This window comes from Triticum aestivum, chromosome 3D (assembly GCF_018294505.1).
Source record: "Triticum aestivum cultivar Chinese Spring chromosome 3D, IWGSC CS RefSeq v2.1, whole genome shotgun sequence".
Taxonomy (NCBI): Eukaryota; Viridiplantae; Streptophyta; class Magnoliopsida; order Poales; family Poaceae; genus Triticum; species Triticum aestivum.
Genome location: NC_057802.1, coordinates 17,855,172 through 17,874,628, shown reverse-complemented (window position 1 = coordinate 17,874,628; position 19,457 = coordinate 17,855,172). Strand labels below are relative to the sequence as shown.

The 19,457-nt window shown below is 45.7% G+C and overlaps 1 protein-coding gene and 1 long non-coding RNA gene across 2 annotated transcripts; both read right to left on the bottom strand.

Annotated features, from left to right (window-relative positions):
• Positions 1–1,747: 1,747 nt before the first annotated feature.
• LOC123076059 (uncharacterized) lies at positions 1,748–18,515 on the bottom strand. Its single transcript, XM_044498505.1, has 14 exons — positions 18,296–18,515; positions 17,289–17,430; positions 17,007–17,047; positions 16,876–16,929; positions 16,701–16,790; positions 6,815–6,894; positions 6,565–6,645; positions 5,673–5,803; positions 5,137–5,175; positions 4,554–4,630; positions 4,391–4,481; positions 3,944–4,019; positions 2,022–2,091; positions 1,748–1,895 (listed from the first exon to the last, which is right to left on the bottom strand). Exons 1-14 carry the CDS (start codon positions 18,409–18,411, stop codon positions 1,748–1,750), a joined length of 1,236 nt encoding a protein of 411 aa, XP_044354440.1. The 5' UTR covers positions 18,412–18,515.
• LOC123073833 (uncharacterized) lies at positions 9,823–11,042 on the bottom strand. Its single transcript, XR_006435756.1, has 3 exons — positions 10,724–11,042; positions 10,195–10,638; positions 9,823–10,115 (listed from the first exon to the last, which is right to left on the bottom strand). It is a non-coding gene; the product is annotated as an uncharacterized lncRNA (long non-coding RNA).
• Positions 18,516–19,457: the final 942 nt, after the last annotated feature.

Genomic DNA, 19,457 nt, shown 5'->3' with positions numbered 1-19,457 from the left:
TGCATAGGCTTACGATGACACGAGATGGGTGTTCGGCTGCAGGGCTTGCATGGTAGGCGCTGGCTCGCGGAGAAGTGATGGCGATGACTTGATGACAACCTCAACGGTGCTTTTTTTTTAAGTAAATGTTTGCGTTTGGCGCGCCGGCCGAACTTTCAGCCGGCTTGCGCCACGCTGGCTGTGGCCCCTGCCTGTTTCCTGTGCACGTGAAGTCCGTCTCGCACGCCACGCGTGCTGTGGACCCGCTCGACCGCTTTTTCTGCCTTGACCTTATCTCTTTCTCTACAGCCCCTTCCACTCGTTCTCATCCCCATCGTCTTCTCATCCCCGTCGTCTCCATCCAGCAGACAACGACCACCACCGTCGTCCCTGCCGTCAGCGCCTCCCTCAAATCCACCTGCTGTACAGCGAAATTAACCGGATGTTGCGTCCATCTAGCAAGAAGCGGCAACGCCCCCGCAGGGAGTTGCAACCTCAATTCCGGGGAGCTGCAAAGTTTTTCAGCTGCGGCGAGCGGCGATGGTTGAAGCAACATGAAGGCGAATCCGGTGTTGCAACCACCACAGCAACGACCGACGAGCGACCGGGACAGCAAGAGTAGATACTGGAGGCAGAGGGAACCTCTACTGGCGACAATGGGGGCGAGATGCTGCAACCGGCATTCGTGGTGCTACAGCGGGCATCACCGGAAGCTGGAACCAGCGTTCCCGGTGCTGGAACCAATGCACCATTTTTTGCGTTTTTGCTACCACCGTTTTGTGGTTTGCTACAACCATAGTCAATTTTTGCTACCATCCCCTTTTTGATTTTGCTGGAACCAAGGCTCAGTTTTGCATTTTTCTACCACATGTGTTTTTTTTGCTGGAACAATACCAATTTTTGCTACCACCATTTCTTGGTTTGTTGGAACGCCTAAATATCCCAATTTTTCTACCAATGTGTTTTTGATTTTTGCTGGAACCATCATGCTGTTTTGCTACAACAGGCAGCAATTTTTGCTGCGTCCAATAAATCGAGGGCGAGGTACAACACAAGCTCGACGACGAGTGTTGTGGCGCCCGTCGCCACCGGAGTTGCGGTCATCTCTACCGGAGATGCAACGGCGGGGTGCACTGTGCACTCTGTTGCATGCGTGCCGACGAGAAACGCATGCGGCGACCAGCGGGGAGGGCGGCGGCCGGCGGCGAGGCCGGTGATCGGTGGTGACCGGCGGCGAGGGACCTGCGGCGGTGGGCTTCGAAGGTTGTTGCCTGGGTCATCCATGGCAAGTGTTGGCGGCGGCCACTGCTTTTTTGTGCTCCCCTCTATTTTTTGTTGGATGTGATTATTTTATAGGAAAAAAGCGATTCTCGGGGCCGTGATCTGATGGCTACACGCAGTTAAATCGGACGGCTGCGCATTGACCGGCCGAAAGTTTAGCCGGTGCGCCAGCGCCTATCAATGCCTTTTTTTATTATTTTCTTGATTGTCTGTGTGTGAAAATTCAACCGGGCAACGCTATTCCTTTTTTAGTGAATCACAAGTATTGGGGCCGACTTCAAGAGAAAAAAAACTCAGACCACCTGAGACAATAGCATCTCTAGAACATTTGACAGTTGTGTATAATAGCATTGTATTTCGAGGTTAAATGACAGTTCATCGCACCACATGATTGTCCTTATCAAAGCAGTTGATCAACTAATCTAACACCCATAATAACTATAATTTTGTGGGGTTTCCCGACTCCAGTAAGTGTAACAACCTACAATTACAATACTTTGTCGATAGGCTTCAACTCCGTTGGTAAATTGTCATAGTTGCCCGGAACAAAGTCAAACTCGAGGACGCGCTCCTTTCCATCAGCGTCCATCTCATGTTGTTTCACCACCTTACAATCTTGATCAAGTGTTTGGCATCTGCATTAAGATAGGAAATAATCTTATCAGTACAACATTAATCAGAATATTCGTAAACAAAACATATTGGTTTAGTTCATGATACTGCTAGCGATAGAATCATATATATGTGACATAGACTGCAACCTGGGCTCTCTGTCCTCAACAAGAATTCCCAATCCATACGATCTTGTACCTTTTGAATGATCATTTTCAACTGCAAATAGGAAACATTGTTAAGAAAGCGGATGAAAGGTTGAAAGAACACCAACATCTCTACCACAAATACTTAGCTACTGATAATTCTTGGTGATATGTTCATGTATTTGGCAAAATACCTGTCCCGACCCCCGCATCACCTTGCTCGGGCGACACCAGGGGAACCCAGCACCGCCGCCGCAAGGCCTCCACTCCTGCCCCCCCCCCCCCCTCCGCATCGCCGCCGCCTAAGCCCGCACGTTCCACGGGAAGGTGGCGGCGGGGCATTTCCTCTGTCTGCGTCATTGCGGCGCGAGGGTTGTGGCTTCTGGTGGATCTGGGCGCACTTCTCGCGCATCTGCTGCCTGTGGTGGCCTTTGCGGCGGTGCTGCGCTGTCGCTCATCCCGATGACCATGGTGGCCGACAGCAAGGCGGATGGGCTGTATGGTGGTCCCTATGTGGCGACGGCGTGGTTGCTGTGCAGGCTAGCTTCGGTCGGCTGCCTGAGGGTGTTCGTCAGGTCTGCTCCGAGTGCAAGCTTTGCCCAGCTGGCGGTGGCGGCGCCTTCGGGTGTCGTTCCCTTTCTTGAGGGCACCAACGTGGTGTTCTTCGACCCGCTTCATCCTTGGATCTCGTTCTTCAGGCGAAAGTCTAGAGCCATCTAGGTCGGGCAACGACGCGCCGTTTCCCCCTTTGGGGCGTTGCTTTGAAGACCGGTGATCCTACCATGCGCTTCCCTTCGGCTGGACATGAATGGCATCACGGTTGGCAAGTGCCCAACCGGTGATGCGAGTGGTTGGTGTTGCGACTTGTGTGGCGACAACGATGATGTTGTGTGGAGCTGGGTCGCGGCTTGTCCTTCTGATGTCGACGGCCCGGTTCGCCAATGAGTGTGCCTGCGCTTATTTCTCACAGCGACAGAGAAGTCGGAACTGCGTGTGGCGGGGGCCGTGCGGCATCGATGACTCCTTGAGGGTGGTTTGAGCGGATGGTGCTCTCCGGAGGTTGCGTTGGGTTAGGTCGGTGCGAGGCGTGCAACTTTCTCCTATAAAGCGCATCGGCGAAATTGGAGCTGCCGATCCTCGACTCTTCGGTGATTGTTTGGCTTTGGCTGGCGAGGTCGTCGTGTGTCGTTTGTTTCGAAGGGGTCTTCATGGGTCGTCTGCGGCGAAGTTGGAGTTGCCTGCTCGGGGAGAGATGATGACGATGACAATACATGCAGCCTCGACGGTGTCCACTTCTCGGCGGTGTGTGTGGTCTTGTTGGTGCCAGGTTGGCCGGGTGACCTTTCTTAAGGGCGTGTTGTAACTGTTTTCGCTCGGGTTTCCATAAATTAACCGGGCAACTCTATTCTAATGAACTGGGCCTAAGAGACCGTGTTTCAAAAAAATAATATTATTGTTCATGTATTGTGTCTTCATGGTCTCCTTAGAAATCATTAATTTACAATTCTACTTGTCTAACAAAAACTATAACATGAGTTAAAGGCCGGCATCAAAACATCTTGCATCAGATTCTCGAGCAGTCAGTCCACAATATATAGGAACACTAAGGTACTTAGTATAAGCAGGTAAGATATTTAGGGCTGAATGTATTTCGAAAATTCTGCGATGAATATGGGAAACATTGGGTTTTTGTTGAACAAGGCATAGAGCTGAATTAGATAATATATTATGGCCACATCAAATAGAGAAGCTCGGGAGCAATTTTTTATGTAGCCTTTAAAAAAATACTTACTTTGTATCAAAATATAAGACGTTTTTTGATACTCCCTTTGTATCAAAAAACGTCTTACATATACAGAAGGAGTAGGCTATAACAAGGTTGTGCCTGCAAATAAATTATTTCAAGGAATTGAAGGGTTGCAAACCTGTGACACTACATGTAAAGAAGGGTGGAAACTTATACGCCAATGCTGCAGAAGACTTGGAGGGGCCTAACTTCCCCTGGTAAGAAAATAACAATGATGAGTCTTAAATAAATCAAGACATGAATAGATAACTCCAAATTTAGTACATATTATATAACTGGAGGAAAACGTTTGAAGGAAGGCAAAACATGCAAGTTATAAATCTCCCACAGGGTGAGTTCTCCTGAATATTGCCACCGCGTTGACTACTCGACAAAAATATTTTTCAATGAATTCTTAATTTTACAGGAATTTCAAAATAACTTCAAGTGAAATAGTTCAGTTCCTGCAGGATTCTGTAAGAAATATGCAGTACTCCAAAACAAACCATCAAGACAGGAAATGCTTATGAAGCATTGGTTGCCAGGATACAGTGTCATAAAAGAAAATAACTGAGGTGCAGCTGACCTTTACAAGTAAATCAGTATTAAGCGGCCAACTTGCAGCTACCTGAAACGAGGAATTGCCAACATCGTCTGTTGGTTTGTCTTTATCCACCCTAAAGTTCACACAAGATAGAGTTGTAGTAAACTGAATCGGTCGCAAGACTGACAAATATGTCTTCTTTTACCTTGTGGCTAGCTCAAGTCCAAGATCAATGTAGTTTAAAGTTCCAAAAATATCTGGTTCACCCCGATACTTTAGTTCCTGATGTCATATAAAGACTGTTGGTTAGAATGAAATATCTAAATAATGCAATTTCGTCTTTGAACTCATGAAGGACAAAATTCTTTCTGCTAAGTGTCGCTCCTGTAATTCACCGGGTGGTTATGATTTCTCCTAATTTCGTAATTTTAGAAAGTAATCCCAAATTGGATTTTATTCTGCTAGAATTCCAAACGATGTGATATTTGTTTTAAATGCTCATAATAAAATTTTAATGCATGCATTAAACATTATTATTCGAAGAAATGAAATATAATATACCCCCAAATTAAATATTGTAGCCTATCAAAATGTTTTGCTAAAACCTTTCAAGAAAAATGTTTTCCTAAAAGATCAAATAGAGGACAAATAAACCAGTCACCAAGGGCTAGCAGTATGAACTGCTTGAGTAAATTACTAACTAGGATAAAGGAGATATCTTTTAAATCTCGATTCTAGTTGCAGGAGGGAACACTAGGTTTCAAGAAATGAAATGCAATTGCACTTACCTTTCCAGAAATATGGTGCTGATAGAATGATGCAACCAGCTGCACACCAAGGACACAGAAATGCCATTGTGTGAGAATAGTTACATGTAAATTTTATTGCATATGAGATTTGATGAAGGGAAAACTACATGTAAGATATCAAGGTTCCCCTTTAGCATAAGAACTCTGTTTCGCTGTGATTGATCATTGGTTAGAAAGAAGTGCATAATATATAAGTAAATAACTTATGAAAATTATAAACAGAGAATGGTATAGTTTGATAATTTTTCAGAGAATAATCATGTTCACAATTCAGCAGTATTAATTATTTAAAGATCGGAGCATCTTAATTATATGCATCACTGCATCAGATACACATCATGGCTGGCAGTCTGTTTATAATCTTGCAAAACTATGTAAGCCATTGCAAGCTAACAAATTAATACACATCATGACCGGCACTCTGTTTATAATCTTGTGAAAATACCTAAGCCATTGCAAGCTAACAAACAATAGGAATCTTTCTTGTCAAATAATAAGGAATAAATATAACAAACCTGTGAACTTCTAATGAGCTCTAGTGCAAAAGTAAATGAAGGGCTGAGTGGGCTAGTTGAGCCAAGACCATAACCGATTGCAAAATTCCAGTTCTTCAAGTCTGTAAAAGGCATAGGATCCTTGCTTCCACCTGTTGGGATTATATATTTTTAGACAGAAGAGAAAATCAAAAATGCTTTCGCCAGTGACACACAATAAAATGCTGCGAAGTGTAAATACAGTGAACATCTATATCCTGATCATCTTTATGTAAAAAAAACCACATGACTCCTAAGAGGAAAATGCTTGTAATAATAAATATATGCCATGTCAGCAGAACATTAAATTTGATGCAGTGCAAATTACAATAACCTATAATCGCAACTAGTTAATACCATAGCTTGCAAAATGGTCTTACATTATGGGACGGAGGGAGTACATAGCATGGAATTTATAAAAAGAAAGGTCTCCAAGTGCACAGACTTGTGGATACATGTACTTGACTAGTTGGCCATTTATTTCTTTAAATTCCTTGAGTATAAAATACACAGTAGGTTCTACTAATATCCTAGTTAAAAATCTACTGTAGATAAAAATCAAGTGATATGACATCATGCTGTTTATTGTTTGCACTTAGCTTCCCAATAAATTATGAACAATACACTATTTTTTTACAGCAAAAATGAATTTGCAGCTTATAAACCCTTATAACATAAAAAAAACTTATTTATGGTCCTTTCTAAGTCGAGTAAAACATTGTAAACATAAAGCCTCAAAAATGTAAAGAAGCATCTTCCATGTGGACACAGAAGAGTATCAAATATTCAAATAAAAAAGGATATGCAAGAGCCTCATTATCTTTGGCCTAGAATGTATTGCTCTGACAATCAGTGAAAGTTTAGTAACACAAACCTAGTGGTTTGTATTGTACGCCTGCACTTAAATTCCCTTTTCTCCCAGCCAACCATGCACCGTAGGGTACCTCACCAGGCGCTACAAACAAAAGTAATATCAGCATACCATGACATAACTGAATGCAAGTATTTTATTAGAGAATAACATAAGAAATAGATTCAAAATTGATACTAATACGTGGAACACAATATTTTGACTCTGTAATTATAATTCAATACTCCAACTAGAACTATAAGTAATAACATACAAGGAAATGGGACGAAGGAGGCCCCAATTGATAGATTCTCTGAACCATATCGTAAACCCATGACACCATAATCTTCTGAGCATGCTCTGCAAAACAGAAGAATAAAATTCACCATGTTACTAATCATATTTCCAAATCAAGAAAGAGAACATCTTTTACTTGGTAATGGAAATGTCTTGTACTTGGTCATGGAACTCTCTCATGAAGATGTTAGTGGGAAGCTATGTACAACTAAATGGATGATTGACAGCCACAGTCAAGATATACAACCGACCTGTTTGCGCTAATTTTTTTTAAATAATACATTTTTTATTAAATTACAGAAATATTACGCTGAAAAAATAATTTTCAAAAATAATACACCGTCGGCCCGCTGCAGGCCGACTGAGCCTAGTCAGCCCACAGCAGGCCGACTGGTGGCCCATCTGCTTGCTGCTGGCCGATTGGGCTGTCGGCCACCAGATCAAGTCCAGTCGGCCTGCAGTTGGCCGACAGGGTCCAGTCGGCCTGCAGTTGGCCGATAGGCCCGCAGTGGGCCGACTAGGCTCAGTTGGCCTGTTGTGGGCCGACTGGTGCATGCCACCATTTTTTTCCGAATGATCCCTGATTTTTTTTGTAAAACTATGACGTATTCCGCACAACCCTTTCCCGCCATATGTTCGCGCCAACTATTTCCCGCCACCCGTTTCCCGCCACCCATTTCCCGCCAACCCTTTCCCGCCATACCGCAGTCGATCTTTCCCGCCATTTTCTCCTCTCTACCTATAAAACCCCCTTCAGACGGAGGTGGATAAGCATTGCAGTGTAGTGTAGTTGAGATGTCCCATTATCCTTTCGATCGTAGTTTTCACCCTGGGATGAGCAGGACTCTTCTGAGGCTAGCTACCAATTTCAGGATGGATAATAGGATAGTTCCATGGGACGAACTCACCGGTAGTGACACCATAATGAATGAGTTGGCTCACCAATTACGTAGGTCTGGGTGGCCTGAAAGGACCTATGAGGAGGTACGTAAAGAACTTCTTAGGTTGCATGACAGGTGGAAGAAGGTAGTGGTGCCGAAGAGTGAAACTTTCAGAAGGATTGCAGCAAATAATCCATGTTTATGGACTGAGGAGAGCGAGGACGAAGATGATATCTTCATGCCGCCGCTTCCGGGTTCTGCATCATCGAAGGGCAAGAGTTCTTCATCATCGAAGGGCAAGGTTTCTACATCGTCGAAGGGCAAGAGTTCTTCATCGTCGAAGGGCAAGAGTTCTGCATCGATCGAGGATGACGATGATGACTTCATGTAGTTTTTATGCTGTATGTTGTGAGTTCAGTTACGTACCATTTAATTTAGATGTAGTTCTATCTAGTTGTTTGTAATGTCTCGTTGTATGAATATTATGTTCTATCTAAATATGATATTGTAGTTCGGATAACAGAGTACTAAAATAGAGTAGGCATATGTCTCGTACATAAGTACATAGTCATTTGTCTCATACATTGAATAGACATAAGTCTCACATAGAAATAGATGGTAATGTCTCTACTGATAGATAGAAGCGTCAGTGACGACGTCTGGCCTGGCGGAGAGGCGGATCTCGAATGACAAATTCATCACATATAACTCGGTTTCCTGTAGCAATGCAACTCAACAACCCTTTTCCATTCCCATTCGCTCAGCATTTCTTGAATCTTGCCATCATCAGTTATGTCAATCAATTTTCTTTCCCCAGGGCCATCTGACTGCTTACTGCTGACGTAGTACACAAAATCGTCTTCCTTCAACCCTTGCTTCAACATGAATTTAGTCTTCAACCAATCAAAAGTGAGGTCCACTTCACTAACTTGCACAACACTTGGAGAAAAGCCTTGGACATGAACAATAGGGCTAAGCACCCACTGAGTACCCTTAGCCATCTGCAACACACAAATCGCATTGAGTACCTAACCTACCCCTTAATATCCCCACTAACAAATATTAGACATGTCTATATATTACCTAGCTATATATTACAGAATATTAACGGAGCAACTAATACAATTCACCCACCTACAAGTATATTACGAATATTTGCCGTAGCAACTACAAATATTGATAGATTAATATATTTGACTGGACTGCCTATAATACGGACCTTTTTTCTGGACTACTACATATACTGACACTCCTAAATACTTGACATCCACATATAGTACGGATTATTACCGGAGCAACTACACATTTTTACACAACTAATTAGTTGACATCTAAATATATTTACGTATACTACCGGGGCAAATAACAATAATCGCACACCTAATTTATTTCACATCGAAACATATTAACAAATACTACCGGAGCACCTACGAAAAATAAAATGTGGGCTGAAATATACCTTTGAAGCGTGTGTGCGAACGAAGAACGACGAACGGCGGCCACCAAACTGTCGGTGCTCCGCCTCCAACGAAGAACGACGAACAACAGCTTCACCTCCACCACACTGCCCCAACTTCACCACCACCACACTGCAATGCTTATCCACCTCCGTCTGAAGGGGGTTTTATAGGTAGAGAGGAGAAAATGGCGGGAAAGAACGACTGCGGTATGGCGGGAAGGGGTGGCGGGAAATGGGTGGCGGGAAACGGGTGGCGGGAAACGGGTGGCGGGAAATAGTTGGCGCGAACATATGGCGGGAAAGGGTTCTTCATCATCGAAGGGCAAGGTTTCTGCATCGTCGAAGGGCAAGAATTCTTCATCGTCGAAGGGCAAGAGTTCTGCATCGATCGAGGATGACGATGATGACTTCATGTAGTTTTTATGCTGTATGTTGTGAGTTCAGTTACGTACCATTTAATTTAGATGTAGTTCTATCTAGTTGTTTGTAATGTCTCATTGTATGAATATTATGTTCTATCTAAATATGATCTTGTAGTTCGGATAACAGAGTACTAAAATAGAGCAGACATATGTCTCGTACATAAGTACATAGTCATTTGTCTCATACATAGAATAGACATAAGTCTCACACAAAAATAGATGGTAATGTCTCTACTGATAGATAGAAGCGTCAGTGACGACGTATGGCCTGGCGGGGACGCGGATCTGGAAGCGGCGACCATCCCAACCTGTCGGGTGCCCTAATGTGACGAGGAGGAATCTCAGACTCTCCCTGGTTATGCTGTGTATCCTATATGGGGCCTGGTGGAGGAGTTGAAAACATGTTCATCCACTGGGTGTGCTGCGACATCTGAGTCTGTATGTTCTCCTCGGGATGTTGATCACTCCCCCACGTATCATGTGATGCCGACATAGACGCCTGATATCCATAGACTCCTACGCGATGGAACGTTTCATCATGAAGAATGAGGTCGCGTCAATTAATATTGAAAACAATAAATATGAAGACACATACCTGCTGGCTGTGACGTCTGCTCTGGCTCAAACACGAAACTGGACGAGGGACCGTGCTACTGTGGCTGTGGAGATAACACGAAGCTCGGCGAGGGACCGTGTTGCTGTGGCTGTGGAGAAAACACGAAGCTCGATGTGGGACCATAGTGCTGCGGGTGCCACGTAGAACTGCCAGGTTGGTCAGGACGGGGTGGCCTGGTTGTCGGCTGATGTGCTAGACGTGGACGTGGTTGATGTCGGTGCATGGAGTGACGCGGCTGCTCCTGCTGGTGCTGAACAACATCGGTTCTCCGGGTGCACGTGATAGCCTCGTACACAGTCCGTATCTTATTCTGAATTCTTTCGAAGAAGGGTTGTAGCACTGGACGATGCTGAAAAGAGGTCCAGACAATAGTGATCGTCCAAAGGTGGTCACGTCGTCGTAGAGTTCGCGTGTTAAGGTAGCCTGCAAATTTCCATGACGATTAATAATGTCTGTCTCTTGCACGTCAAAGTATGTGACAACATTACGTAAAGAAAATATATCTTACCGCGTACTGCCTAGAGCCCGAAGTATCATAGCTCGGGTACATATCCGACGGAGTAGGATCCGGTATCTCCTCTGGGTGGGAGTACTCAACAATGCGTAACCGTGTTCCGGTCATGTAGCGCCGCAAATAGAGATTGAATTCATCGAGATCGAAATTGTGATTCTCGTGCCATAGATTTGTGTTTGCTGTCTCCCATTCTATAACATACGGCTCTAGTCTGACTAGCCAGTCAGCAGTAGTCCTGGTCATGCCCTTCCTTGTCGTCCTAAAATTGTGGTGTGTGTTCAACAATTACCTAAAGCTTCGAATGGAGTACTATGAAAGATAATGCAACATTAAAAAACTAGTTAATACCTGTGGATGTGTGCTGGCACCGGGTTCTCTATAGGGGGAGGTAGCTCCAACTGCAGAAGACCAAATTGCCTCATAACCCTCTGTTGTGCCATCTCCTCGACGAAGACATCGAAGATGATCTTAGATTTTGTCATCCAGTAATCTCGGTCCCTTGTGCATAGCACAGACATACCACCAGGGTATCTCGCTTGTATGGCTGCTTCCGTGTAGGGCTGCCAGATGACCCCGGTGTACGCATCGAGCTGCTCGTTCAATGCTGTGTATGCCTTCCTGGTCTGATCACTAGCAAAGCGTCTCTGCAGAAAAGAAAAGTTAGTAGCCGCTAGCATCAAACTATCTCTTGTGCAGAAAAAAGTTGCATTAAACTACAACACGGTGCGCCATACCTCGCGACGTGTCCAACACAGACCGAAAGTAGACATGTCGATGCCGTCAACATCAAACATGGCGTCTATAGGCTCATGAACACGTACATCTGGTCGCCTTATAGAGAACCTCTCCCACGACCACAGCTGTAGGAATAGAGGGCATCCAAGAAGGGCTGGCTTTCTCGATGTAAGCTGGCAACCGTTGCACATACCTCGGTATGTAGCCGCTAAGACCGCAGAACCCCAACTCCTCTGTCTGATCTGATCCGCCGTCTGAGCGCTCGCTATCTCGAGTGCCATAGGGATGTAGAGGGCGCTAATAGTGGTGACATGGTTCTCCGTGAACATCACCTTGCCGAAAAGCCACAGTAAGTAGGCCTCCAGGCTCCGAGTGATCTGTTCCGCAGTCAACGGCGCCCGGAAGTTCTGGATATGCATTAAGCGAAGAGAAAGTTTTAGTAAGCCGTAATTATTTTCTGTAAAACTGTATGCACGATAACTTGAAGATAATAGGTAGGGGAAATTACCCGGAAATTTGGCAACCACTCATACTTAGGTCCGTGATGCTCCCATACCGGATCCGGAGCATCCGGAAAAACACCATGAAAACGTTGTGTAAGAGCTCGCTCCCAACCAGCCGGTGCGTCCAACGGTCCTACGACATGACCTGCCAACGGTAGTCCGAGCAAAAGTGACACATCCTCCAGAGTAGGAGCCATCTCTCCCCATCTGAAGTGAAACGTGTGGGACTCTGGCCTCCAACGGTCCACTAAGCAGCTCAGCAAAGACCCATCGATGGCGAGGCGTTTCTCACCCGGGATAGACTCAACCAGACGCGCGAAAGGTAAAAGGCCGGCCCATTTCAACCTTCATCAGAGAACTTTTCAGTTACTGTCTCCCATCTCAATCATTAATATGCATGTCAGTGTGCAAATTAATAAAACACATACCGCTGAAGCCATCCTGAGTGTATCTTCCAGTTTTCCTTAGGAGTGCGAGTGACCAGAGGCTCACGCTTGTGCTCATACCATATCGCAGCACGATGACCCCTATAAATGTCCCCATTCAGCAACCACAATCTCGACATTCCTGCACATACAAAATTCTGAACATAGTGTCACACTTAATAATAATTCAGAACATAGTGTCACACTTATTACAAATTCAGAACATAGTGCCACACTTAATAAAAATTCAGAACATAGTGCCACACTTAATACAAATTCAGAACATAGTGCCACACTTAATACAAATTCAGAACATAGTGCCACACTTAATACAAATTCAGAACATACTACTGCTAGCTTAGCTTCTTCCTCTTGCTCTTACTCCTCTACTGCCTCTACCTCCGCTTCTTCCCCGGTTGCCTCGTCCACGCCCAGTGACGAAAGTGGGACAATTAGTGTCCCTATGGCCAAATTCATTGCATAGAATGCATTGCCTAGTCGGACCTCCTGCTTCAGATTCATCCATATCATTTCGGATGCGCTGACACTGCCGTCTGCCTCTACTTGTACGCATATGCTCTGGGTTTGGAATGTAACGCCTTTCAGCGGGGTTGACGTTGTTGAAATTACCCATTGATCGAAAACCCATCAGCTCACCTATCCAGGTATTGAGGACAGACTCTTTCAGAAAAAATGGAGACACAAACAATATTGCGTCCATTCCAAGCTGCCCGCAAGCAGCAAGTACATGTGAGCAAGGTAGGTGAAGCAATTTCGGTTTATTGCATGTGCACTCACACGTTGGCCAGGCTTCATTGCCAATTTTCACCTCATGCGTCCTCAACTCATTTGCACATCTGAATTTGTTGTTGGCTAAGCGGACCTCAAACCTTCTTTCTTGATTACCGATGGCGACTACAGTGTGTGACCTAGCTTTTTGCATCTTGTTGTCCATGTACTTCGTGACTCTTTCACAGTACCGTGTATTTGGGTTGTTCAAGATATGCTGCTCTGCTTTTTGACGTCTGTCTCTGAAATACTTGGCGGTGCCATAGAAAATACTCTCAACGATGGCTGTAAGTGGCAATGCCCGGTTTCCTCTGAGGACAAAATTGTATGTTTCCGCGAGGTTCGTTGTCATGACACCGTACCTTGCTCCATGTGTGTCATATAGCAAAGACCACCTCTCTAGAGGCTCATGCTCTATCCACTGCTCAAAGGTTTTAATCGACCTCCCGAGCCTTCTCCTAGTACCAGGTGGGTCAAAGCCTGACAGGTCACATAGCCCAACAGGCTCCTCCTCCACGGCCGCTGTTCCTGTTGCCAACTGTGCAGCTACTGCTTCAACATGTGCCCTCACCGCTGCATCTCTTGCAACTTTCCTGTCCCTCACGTGTCTCTGCGTGCACACATTAAGTCTGTCGCGTATCAAATTGTACTTCCATAACTGGTTCTGCTTGCAGAGTTTTTTGAACAGATTCATCAGGTTCTTATTTCTAAACTGCGAGAAGAAATTAGCCCCCAGATGGCGCATGCACCAACGGCTCTGCAAGTCCTGCCATGGAACTTGTTCCTCAGGGCCTGGGTTTGTCAGTGTCCTTATCGCACTGAGTATACCTGCATGCCTGTCATGAAGGATGCACACATTGGGCTTCTCCTTCACAACTGATATTTTCAACTGCCTGAAGAACCATGTCCAACTTTCAATGTTCTCACTCTCCACAAAAGCAAATGCCAGTGGGACGACTTGATTTTGGCCGTCTTGACCTATGGCTGTCAGGATCTGACCCTTGTACTTGCCTGTGAGAAAAGTACCGTCAACACATATCACCGATCGGCAATGCCTGAAAGCTTCAATGCATACACCGAAAGAGAAGAAGAGACAATGCAACACCCTCACAGTTGGGAACTCTGGCATGAACATGTCTTGGATATCAATATAGGTGCCTGGATTCCGCTACTGCAGGGTGTGGAGGAGGTGGACAACAGAGTCATATGCATCAAAATAAGAACCAAATCTCCTCTCAAGCGCCGCATGCTTAGCCCTCCAAGCCTTGCCATAAGAAATTCTGTACTTGAACCTGGCGAAGACTTTTGTCTGGACTGCCTTCACTTCCATAGCTTTGCCCTGCACTATCTCATCGTAAAACAATCAAGTAATAAGCGTGGATGAAAGGTTGGCATGATCTTGAGGGGTGCAGGGAATAAGACAAGTGTGATTAACTAAGTCACTTATCACCCAACTTGTGCCATACTTAGGGAGAAAGCCGTGCACCCTGGCGGGACAATCTGCGTTCTTGCATACCATTGTCAGGAATTTCTGACTGGACACCTGAGCTGTGAAAACCTTTGCGTGGACATTGCCCAATTAATTATTGCATCCTTCAGGGCTTGCTTGTTCGGATACATAGCACCCGTCGCAATATTGTTTTGGTGATATTGCCAGGCTGAATCATGTCCATCATTCACGGTCATTGCAGATGATAAGTCATGATTCCACCATGCAGGATTCGGGACCTCCTCTGCATTTTCTTCTTCATCTGACTCGTCAGAATCATCGGCATGACCCCTTTCAACATCGGTGACTTCTTCTTCCATCTGGTTCTGCATGTGCCCATCTACCTCGTCAGCGTCCACCTCGCCATTGTAATCACCATCGGCATTTCCTCCTTCTACCTGACTACTCTGCCCTGGTTCATAACCATAAGCATTTCCTCCTTCTACCTGACTGCTCTGTCCTTGTTCGTATCATAAGCATTTCCTCCTTCTACCTGACTGCTCTGTCCTTCGTAGCCACCCTCGCCTTCATGTGCAGTGACCTCCTTCACGACGGGAAGCACTAAAGCAACAGGATTGCATCCCCTTCGTTCACAACCTTGTAACCACCGCACCCAATCGGAGTCTCCCTCTATTGGCCTCAAATAAAAGTAAATTTTTGAACTTGACCGTGTCCACAATGCATGAACACCGACGGTGTGTGTTTCAGTATCAAGACCTAAACTTGCCGCAATCCATTCTTTCAACTTACTGACAGACCATGTTTGTGGTGCGCTCATTGGCACCTCTATGTGAGTAAATTCACTCAGATCTGCTCCCAACTCAGTTGTTTGGACAGTACCAGGACCGTAGTAAAATCTGAACTTCACTACATCGGACATCTCGACTCACCTATTTTTTTTTCAACAACGAAATACAAGTATTAAGCAACAACTTAATATCCCCACTAACAAATATTAGACATGTCTATATATTACCTAGCTATATATTACAGAATATTAACGGAGCAACTAATACAATTCACACACCTACAAGTATATTACGAATATTTGCCGTAGCAACTACAAATATTGACAGATTAATATATTTGACTGCACTGCCTATATTACGGACTTTTTTTGGAACTACTACAAATACTGACACTCCTAAATACTTGACATCCACATATAGTACGGATTATTACCGGAGCAACTACACATTTTTACACAACTAATTAGTTGACATCTAAATATATTTACGTATACTACCGGGGCAAATAACAATAATCGCACACCTAATTTATTTCACATCGAAACATATTAACAAATACTACCGGAGCACCTACGAAAAATAAAATGTGGGCTGAAATATACCCTTGAAGCGTGCGTGCGAACGAAGAACGACGAACGGCGGCCACCAAACTGCCGGTGCTCCGCCTCCAACGAAGAACGACGAACAACAGCTTCACCTCCACCACACTGCTCCAACTTCACCACCACCACACTGCCCCAACTTCACCACCACCACCTCCACCAAAATGCTCACCACGACCATCACGAGCTACCCCATCAGTAGATCGAGACCTCTTTTGGCTGCCCTAACTGAGTTGAATCCATTCACGGTGCCAAAATCGCGAATAACTTGCTCATTTAGGTGTATAAATTAGTGGCATTTTTGTGTAGAGAGAGGAGAAGGTAAGAACAGAAAAGAACAGAAGAAGGGAGGAAGGGGAGGATAAGGCAGCAGCCGGCCAGCCGCGCGAGGTGGCAGCACCCTGTCGGCCAGCAGCTGGCCGATCGGCCCGCGGTAGGCCGACAGGGGCGCACCCACGCCGACAGCCTACTCCCTCCCCCTCGCGACGTGGCCCGCCCAACCAGAGGCCGCCGCGTGCCAGCCGCGCCTGCAGTCGGCCTGCTGCTAGCCGATCGGCCTGCTGTGGGCCGATTAGGTCCAGTCGGCCTGCAGCGGGCCGACGGTGTATTATTTTTAGAAATAATATTTTCGGCGTAATATTTCTGTAATTTAATTAAAAAATGTATTATTTAAAAAAAATAAGCCCTGTTTGCCATATTCAAAGGGAACGTCCCAAAGGCGCCAATACCATACTTCGGATAGTAAACGCTTGAAGACAGCCGCATTGTGCTGGAAAATATAAGTTATAGGCTGAATCAGTACAATTTCTGCACCTTGCATAACAGAATTAGATGACTAACAAGAGATCACTTACGGTTTCAGAGTTGACACAAGAAAGTCCACAAATATATGGGGGTCGTTCAAATCCCTACAAAAAAAATTGTCATCACAAGCATGCATTAAAGAATTAGGGAATATAGCTATGGTAAACTATGCAATAAGCACCTCTGCCATCGAAAGTGAGCTTCCCCCCCATTTGTCGACATCTAATGAATTAAGTCAGGGAAAGCAACTTCTCTTGCAGGAAAAGAGACGATCCTGAAACAGAGCAGCTACATATATATAGAAAAAACAAAAAGAGTATATACATAAGTTAAGAAACTCGTTTTACACCAAGCTTCAACAGCAACCATATATATACTACTGAAACACAACCAGATGGTCATGAACCGGACAGAGCCAAATACAACAAAAAGCAGCAATCGCATATATTTGCTTGATGGATACGGTGGCATTCAGATCAGCATGAGAATCTCCCAACTGCTTTAACACAATATGCGCGTCCACACCCCCAGAATGGAAATAGTCATCAAAGAGGCTGCGTCGCGCGAGCTTCCCGAACATGAGCTCATATGCCGGGACCAACATCCTGCATGATTGATTAGGTACTTGAGTGCATATACACAAATCAAGAGCAACAGAGATATATATAATGTTGAGAGGAGTGGACATATTGCATCTTAACTGCAGAAGGATCACTTCCGGCACACAGATACCCAAGGAGCATGGAGGCACCTATCACATATGCATATATCTACTCCCTCCGTCCCCACAATATAAGATATTTTTGCAACCTAAAACAGCTTGCAAAAACGTCTTATATTGTGGGACGGAGAGAGCACATCTGAACTAGCTGGATCGAGGTTGGGCAAATGAAAGGCAATCCTTCCGCAGAAGAGTGGTAGATTGTCATGTCAGATGTCTGAATGAAAGCTAACTCTGGAGAAGAGGTCTTGAGAGGCAGACTGTCAGGATGTCAATTCTTTCAGTTCGTCAGTCAGCAGCTCTTGTTTTCTTCTTCAGTTAAAACGAAACCATCAGACAGTCCACAGCGAAGCAGGAGATGTGAACGGCTCAGATGGGCCAAGCGCGAGAAGGAGATCTTTATCAATTTCAACTTTCAGCTAAACTGGTGTTCAACTGCTAATCGCCGGTTAAACTCAATGCCATAGTTTTCCTCAATCCCCATGGTTTCAAATGCCAAAACTTCTATCTAGTTTCTCTCCAGCCCACTGTTTGTATAGCTTAGAACATCTCTAGCAGACCCCACTAAATCCCAGTTCACTCAATCCCCAATTTCCCTGCGATTTGCGCTACGAAATCGACATACATCATCAGTTGGTGAGGTGGTGTTCCTCCTCTCGGAGTCGCAAGCGATAGGAATCAAGAGGGGGAAGTACTAATTGATAATCAAAAAGATATTTCAAGAAAGAGAGGAGTCGACGGACGGCGACCTGGTGCGGGCGGCCAAGGGAGGGAAGTCGAAGACGGGCGGCACTAGCACCTGCGGGTCCGGCTTTGGCTTCTCCGGCGCCGGCTGCGGCTGCAGCTGCGGCTTCTTGGCCCCCATCTCCTGCTGGATGTCTGGATCCAGCCTACCCTCCTCCAAAAGCACCTCGCCGCAGATAAAGATCAAGTCATTTCGCCAATTATTTCGACGAACCTTATGAGGGTCTCAAGGTCCGGCGGTGACTGTATCCTTTCTTCTTGCTAGACAAGAAGAAGAGTACTACTACTAACCATGGGCCGATCTATGCGGGCCTCGTGGCTATGTTTTTTTGTTTCATTAGATAAAGGGCAGTGATATGCGCCGGTGCACCGGCCCAACGTTTCGGAAGGTCGCGCGCGGGCCGTCAGATCAAATCGCGGAGACCGTCAGATCTAGGTAAAAAACGATTCGCCCAGCTCCCTTCTTCCTCTCGCAGAAACGTTGTCTCCTCCCCCGAGCGCCGCCGAGACCACGCCATACCCCGCGAGAAAACGGCCGAGCTTGAAGCACCACCGCGGCGTTCCCTCGTCGCCGGTGGGCGCCCTCGCCGGCCTTCTGCGTTTGCCCAAGAACAGCGGTCGCCATGGATGCAGCTCCGCCGCCCGCGCTCGTCAGAGATCCTCGCTCGCCATGGATGTAGCTCCTCTGGCCGCGCTCGCCATGGATGCAGCTCCACTGGCCGCGCTCGCCATGGATGCAGCTTCGCCGTCCGCGCTCGCCATGGATGGATCCCGCCTGCGCACGCCATGGATGCAGCTCCGCCTCGCTGGCGATTGACTGGTTCCAGCAAATATAATTGGCCGTTGTAGCATTTTTCGTTGTTGGTCGTAGCAAAATGGAGACACGGTTGCAACAAAAAAGAAAGGTCGCCATTGTCGCTGGTTGTAGCTCGCCGTTGCAGGTAGCAAACATTTGCATTCTAAAAAAATGAACGGATGCAACAAAACCCGTTGCCGGACGTAGCAAATACCTATGACAGTTGTAACAAAAAGCCGTCGTCGTCGTCGCGGGTCGCAGCTCGGCCATGATGGATGTAGGAAAACATTATGCCGGTTGTAGCAAAAAACGATGCTAGTTGTAGCAAAACCGCGACGCCGGTTGTGTGTTGTAGCAAAACGTGACGCTAG

Bases quoted from the DNA above. Each gene is read 5' to 3' on its own strand.
- LOC123076059 (XM_044498505.1), bottom strand. From the start codon at position 18,411: ATGGGGGCCAAGAAGCCGCAGCTGCAGCCGCAGCCGGCGCCGGAGAAG. The intron at 16,791-16,875 runs GTAAGTGATCTC...TATATTTTCCAG, and splicing joins CTTGTGTCAACTCTGAAACC to CACAATGCGGCTGTCTTCAA. The intron at 5,804-6,564 runs GTTTGTGTTACT...TAATCCCAACAG, and splicing joins CGTACAATACAAACCACTAG to GTGGAAGCAAGGATCCTATG.